The 6,476-nt window shown below is 58.1% G+C and overlaps 1 protein-coding gene across 1 annotated transcript; it reads left to right on the forward strand.

The window, feature by feature from the left end:
• The first annotated feature begins 815 nt into the window (after window positions 1–815).
• On the forward strand, window positions 816–5,970 carry LMO1 (LIM domain only 1). Its single transcript, XM_075548451.1, has 3 exons — window positions 816–1,027; window positions 3,399–3,524; window positions 5,865–5,970. Exons 1-3 carry the CDS (start codon window positions 816–818, stop codon window positions 5,968–5,970), a joined length of 444 nt encoding a protein of 147 aa, XP_075404566.1.
• Window positions 5,971–6,476: the final 506 nt, after the last annotated feature.

Consider the following 6,476-nt stretch of genomic DNA (forward strand, 5'->3'; position numbering starts at 1 on the left):
CCCCTCCACATGGTCGCTCCCTGTTCCCCAGCAGGAGGGCCTCGGTACCTGAGTCTCTGTATGCAGGTGTACACACGCGTGTGTGCACATGCATGTGCCTGCTGGAGGCTCTGCCCCTTCGGCAAACACTAACTACACTGGGCAACCTGCCCTTCATGTGTATTGAGAGGCTTATGTGGGGAGGGAGGGGCTGACACTCTTATCTGGGGGTGGGAGGCAGACATGGGGAGCCAGATGCTGGCAACCTTCTCCCCAGTAGTCCAGGCCAACTTAGGAGCTCTAATTTGCCTAGCAGCATTGCTGAGCAGAGCCCCAAGTAGGCCAGGCCCACCTGCCTCCCAGAAGATGCCAAGGGGGTCCAGAGCCACCTGCTCCCTCCTGGGAGTTTGAGAGGGGCATGCCTGTGAACACCATCATCGTTCTATCTACAGAAGTCACAATGGACACATATAGGTGCAGTATGAAGAGGATTTGAATTGCCACAAGAGCTGAGAGTCCTAGTGGACCCCACGCTCGTTCGTTAGGAAAGAGTCAGCGAGGTCAGGGCTGAGTGAGCGGGTCTCATGCTCACAGAGAAAGCAGTGGGGGGAGCAGCTCTGGGCTAAGGTGAGGCTAAGCTCTGGACGGCATCTGTGACAACGAGCAGGGTGGCTCGGCGCCCCAGTGCTGCCCCTTCACTCTCTGGAGCGCTCTTCTCAGCGCCAGGAGGACAGGCAGGGCCCTGCAGTCCAGAGGACAGAACACAGAACCTGAGAGGCAACAGAGCACCCATCCTGTGTGCATCCACCCATCTGTCTGTCTGTCTGTCTGCAGGCATGCAGATGCTCTCCGTCCAGCCCAAGGGGAAGCAGAAGGGCTGCGCCGGCTGCAACCGCAAGATCAAGGACCGCTACCTGCTGAAGGCTCTGGACAAGTACTGGCATGAGGACTGTCTCAAGTGTGCCTGCTGCGACTGCCGCCTGGGTGAGGTGGGCTCCACCCTCTACACCAAGGCCAATCTCATCCTGTGCCGACGCGACTACCTGAGGTGAGCCCCCCACCGCCACACCGGGCACAGCCCACCTGCCCACTCACCCCTGACCCTCCTGCCTCCCAGGAGTCCCCCCACCCCACCTGCCCCGGGCACAGATCCGAGTCTGGCACTCTGCCCTGGGGCAGCCCAGCCTGGCCCTGCCTCTGACTTGGCCAGGTGCTTCAGATGCACCTGTGTCTTCATCTCCTTCCTACCTCTTCCCTCCTCTCCTCTCTCAGGCCAGCATCGGCATCCCGGCAGTCTGTGTACCTTGGAGAACCAGCCGGAGACCATGCCCAGAGCTGGATGGCTGATGGGTGGAGCTTAAAACCCTGCTTGGAATGAACTCTAAGCGTGTAGGCTTACGACCTCTCTTTCAGCCTCAGTTCATTCCTCCGTGCTGTGGCGAAACCCAGGTCCCAGGTCCCTGCCGCGGGGGGTCCTTAGAACTCCCTCTCCCCTCCCCCACAGCCGGGCTCTTTGGGCCGTGGGGCTGCCTTCCCCAATTAACCCTCCTTTAGGCCATTTATGACATCACCAGGACTGGAAGGAGGCCACCAAGCAGGGGCCTTGGCTGAAGCCCAGCGCCTGCATTTGGCTCCTCCGAGGCTGCCGCTGGGTAGGGGCCGGCCCTTTGGGGAAGGCCCCTTGCATTCATTAACAGGTCACAGCAAGGGCTTCCTGGGGCTCCAGGTCTGGGCACGTTGTAGGTGGGGCAAGTCATCATCAGAGGCTCCCCCTTCCCAGAAGAGCTGGAGATCCAGCTGCCTGCACCCCCCTCTTCTAATTTTAGCTTAAAAGAGGATGTTTTTGTTGTTGTTGAAGTGCAGCAATGAAACGGGTTGGGAGAGTCCCTGTCCTGGCTGGGGTCAGGGAGTGGGGAGGATGAGGCCAAGAGCAAGGCTAAGGAAGGATACTCCTGAAGAACCCCCTTCAAGGAGCTGAAAGGGACTACCTAGTCTGGGGGCTAAGCTGACCCCACTGAGGGGAGGTGGCAGCGTGTCTGAGTGGACCCCTGGGCGTGGAGAGGGAGGCTCGTGGCTCAAGAAGGCCTTCTGGGTTGAGTAGAGCACACAGCATTCTGGGCTCTCCCCTGCCAGCAATGGGGGCTGAAGGCATTCATTCTGGACTTTCAGGCCAGCGAGGTGGGATAGCTGGGCAGGGGTGAGGCGTGACTGAGCTACTCAGCCTCAGAGAAGGAAGGATCAGAACTCTCCCCTCAGCAGCTGGAGCTCCATGTGCTGGTGACAAGGAAGGCTGGTCTGGGCAGGCAGGTGCTGCCTCCCCCCTCCCCCCTCCCCAGCCTTTGTCTGCCTTAATCTGAGCCACAAAACAGCTCCGCTGATTCCAACTGGAGCCAAGCCCTGTCTGCAGCACCTGGGCCTGGCTGGACAAATCGGGATTCTAGGGACTTCTGCCCACACCTCAGGCCATCATTGACTCAGACCACTCGGACATCCAGCCATTGATTGGCCTGCATGGGGACGGAGTGAGCACCTGGTCCTTAGATGTGTGTAACCAGCTAAGAGGAAGGGACATGCCTCAGAGAGGCATTTGTGTCTGATGTCCAAGGGGCGTCCTTTGGGCATGAGTGCTGCTGTAGTAGGTTCGAGGGTCAGAGCCCCTAGTCTGGCACCCCCATTTCATAGAATGATCAATGGAGGTTCAGAGCAAGGAAGTGAGCCAGCCGCAGAACAGGAACCCAGGAACACCTGCGGCCTGCAGGGATGAAGAACTCCTTTCTGGAGGCAGGCTCTGTGACTCTGGATGATCTCTTGACCTCTCTGTGCCTCCTTTTCCCTGACGTGAAGACAATCACTGGAAAGCACCCAATTGTAGAGCCCAGAGCACAAGCCTAGCGCCCATCTCCCAGGGCTCGTACCGGATAACACGAGTCACTCTGCAAAGCTCGCAGGCCTGGCCTGACACGTGGCCAGTGCTGTGCATTTTCAGGACAACCCTGTGAAGGCTCTGTGGGTCTGAACTTTCCTCTTTAGGTAAACGAGGCTCAGAGAGACTCAGGGACTGGCCCAGAGACACACAGCCCATGATTGACTGACTGCCTCTACAATTCAGTGAGTTTGGAGCTCTCACTCAGGGCCCTGCTCAGTGCTCTTCTGGGGCCCCCACGTGCTTGAGGGGCCCCAGTGGAAGGCAGGGTGGTGTCACGGATGGACAGTGTCAGCCGACACCTGGTGTCCTACTCCCCTTTGAGGCAGGTTCGCCAATTCCTCAGAAGCCTGGCCTCTTGCAGAATCTTTGTGCTGCCACTGGAGCTCTCGCCCAGGCCAGCTGCTAGATTCACAGGGAGGGGAGGGTGAACTCCGGCTGGAGGCCTCCTCTTCACCTGGAGCCTCCCCTTCACCTGGAGCCCTCTTCCCTGCAGGCTTTTCGGCACCACAGGAAACTGCGCCGCCTGTAGCAAGCTGATCCCAGCCTTCGAGATGGTGATGCGGGCCCGGGACAACGTGTACCACCTTGACTGCTTTGCCTGCCAACTCTGCAACCAGAGGTGAGCACTGGCCTGGGGGTGGACCCAACACACCCTCCAGACCCCAGGCTGAGGCCTCCAGGGCGGACCTGGAGCCCGCAGCTCTGGTGTGCGTGCAAACGCGGGTTCTGTGGGAGCATGGCTCTACGTGCAGGTAGCCCGTCCTCCTGAGCACCCATGTGCACAGGTTCCCAAAGGTATTTAGCACACCACCCACCCCCTTTTCAGAAGAAAAAAATGACTCAGCGTCCTCCTGGCAATTCATAGTTTCTATACTATGGCCCATAACCCAGGACAAAATAGAGGGGCCTGCTTCGGCAGCCCCCTCAGTTGTTCCACAGGAGCCCCGGTGGCGTAGTGGTTAGGCATTGGGCTGCGACCTGCAAGGTCAGCAGTTTGAAACCACCAGGCACCCCAGGGGAGAAAGGGCGGGGCTTTCTATTCCCTGGAAGAGTTTCAGTCTTGGAAACCCACAGGGGCAGTTCTACCCCGCCTTACAGGATCGCTAGGAGTCAGCCTCCACTCGACGCATGAGTTTGTGTTTTGAGTTGTTCCAGATTTTGCCAAGAGACTGGGTTTCCGGGAAATGGGCGCATCTGCCCAGGAGGGGTGTGTAGGAAGTCAGGTGTCGGCTGACAGTCCATCCTGGAGGCCATACTCCTTGGAACTTAAACCCTGTAGTCAAATGTGCGTGTCCATCTACCCCGTGTGTGCACAACTGTGTGAATGTTGACGGAAGGGACTACGTCCAAGGCCTGGTGGCACGGTGGTTCCTTGCCTACAACACTAAAGGTTTGTGGTTTATACCCACCCAGCGTCACCACAGATGAAAGCGCTGGCAACCAGCTTCCATAAAACTGCCACTCCAGCAGGGAATGCCCTTTGGGGAAGTTCGACTCCCTAGCTGCAAGGCCAGAGTCAGCTCAGTGGGAGTAGGCTCCAAGGTGGTTTGTCTTGAGCTGGAAGTGTTCTGGGTACGACTGTTGGGAATGTGTACATACACGTGTACATGTCAGTGTACACAGGTGTGTTTTTAAAGGTCCTTGTGCTGTGGGTGTGTGTGTGTGCGTCGTGGGTCATCTATGTATGTGAGCGTGTGTTTTAAATGTGCATGTGTGTGGGCGTGTCTGTGACCCATGTCCTGGTATGTGTATGCTCTCTACACATGTGTCTGCACATCTATTTGTGCATGCATGTGCAGGTATGTTCTATGTGGAAAGAGGACCAAAACCCCTTCAGGGAATGGCCACCTCCTCCACCCCCTACCCCACTGCTGTGACTCTGGGTGCATTCCTGGTCTTTTGGCCCCTAACCAGTAGGAGCCCCCAAGAGAGCCACGGGCCTTCAGCCCTAGCTGTGGCAGTGGGGCCTAGCACCAGAATCAGCCCCCCCCTCCCGCCTGCCCCAGGAGTCCCAGGTGAGGTAAGGTCTCACAGGAGTGTCCCTGGAAGGTGAGGCCCAGAGAGACCTTCAGGGAATGCTGCTGCTAGGCAGGCTCAGTGAAGTTGCAGCGCCATCTGGCGGTGGGATAGGGAAATGCTGGAATTGGACCAGTGACCCTGGAGGTCTTACTAACAAGGGCCCTACCACCCACTGGGGGAGATCCCGGGGAGGGTTGGACTCCCCTCAGGCTTGAAGAGCTGGGGGACAAAGAAAGGCCTTCTTAGGGCAGAGGAGGAGATGGGGGAGGGCGGGGCGGCAGGATCCCCTCCTGGAAGGACATCCCGGAAACCACCGGCTGTTTAGAGGAAGCATGCCGCCCTTCCCTAAGCTGGGGAGAGTGCGAGCCCAGCCGTCCCTGCCTCTCCTGCTCCGTTTCTCTGTCCTCTCCAGAACTGGTGTGGTTAGGTGCCCCTGAATCAATTTTCCACTCACAGTGGCCGAGTGAGCAGAACAGAACCACCCCTCGGCTTGTCTGGGCTCTCATCTTGACCACCTTTCTGGGCCTTTCTCCCATTGAACATCTTTGTTCGAAGAAGCCGGCACTCAATAGCAGTGCCTCCAGAGTGCCTTTATTGGGGACTAGTCTAGGTGATTCTGGAACCTCCCCACCAACATCCACCTTGCCCTCACCTCCAGGGAGTCCTGGCTATGGAAGGCCTAAGGTTTACCTCTCCATCCTGCTACGCTAGGCTACAGGGCCTGGCTGCAGCTGGACTGACCCAGGGCTATTGACCAGGATAACTATAGGAGATCCGTACTTCCCCTGTGGGACGTTCAGGGAGCACGTACCCCAGCACCAGTGCTGCCTTGCCACCCCCCTCATCCCACCTCTGGGCCAGGCGGAGACTTGACTGAAGCCTCACCACCTGCTGTGACCCCTCCTACAGCCTCTTTTTCTTTTTCACTTGGATTTTCCAGATTTTGTGTGGGAGACAAATTCTTCCTGAAGAACAACATGATCTTGTGTCAGATGGACTATGAGGAGGGGCAGCTCAATGGCACCTTTGAGTCCCAGGTACAGTAACGCCTGGCACCTGGCCTCTGGGCCCATCTCTCCATCTGCCTGTCTGCCCACCTGCCCTCCCGCCCAGCCGGCCGGCCACCCTTCTGCCACGTTAGAATGTCTCCATCCTGGATGGGAGGGACGGCCCTTCCTCCACCGCCGCTGCCTGTCTGTGTGTGACCCTCCTGGGGCCAGGCTGGGCCTGTACAGTCCGTCTTCTGTATATAAATGGGAACATTTATTTTATGAGAAATGTAATGCGGTTTTATTACTGGCGTGGATTAAACTTATGAATGTTTCCGGGGAGCTTGCTCTGTGTTGTTCACGTGGCTGCCACAGACTTGTGGCTCCTTCCCTCGCCCGGGGAGGGATCGCAGCCCTCATCGCTGCCCCTCAAGGGCTGGTCCAGGGAGCAGAATCAGGTGTGTGTTGGGGGGAGGGGGCAGGTCTCCAGGCTGGCTGCAGAGGGGGAACAGCTGGAGGGAGAGGGACAGCCCAGAGACCCCCCCAACCCAGAAATGAGAGCA

The sequence above is a fragment of the Tenrec ecaudatus genome, chromosome 4, assembly GCF_050624435.1.
Source record: "Tenrec ecaudatus isolate mTenEca1 chromosome 4, mTenEca1.hap1, whole genome shotgun sequence".
In the NCBI taxonomy this organism is placed as follows: Eukaryota; Metazoa; Chordata; class Mammalia; order Afrosoricida; family Tenrecidae; genus Tenrec; species Tenrec ecaudatus.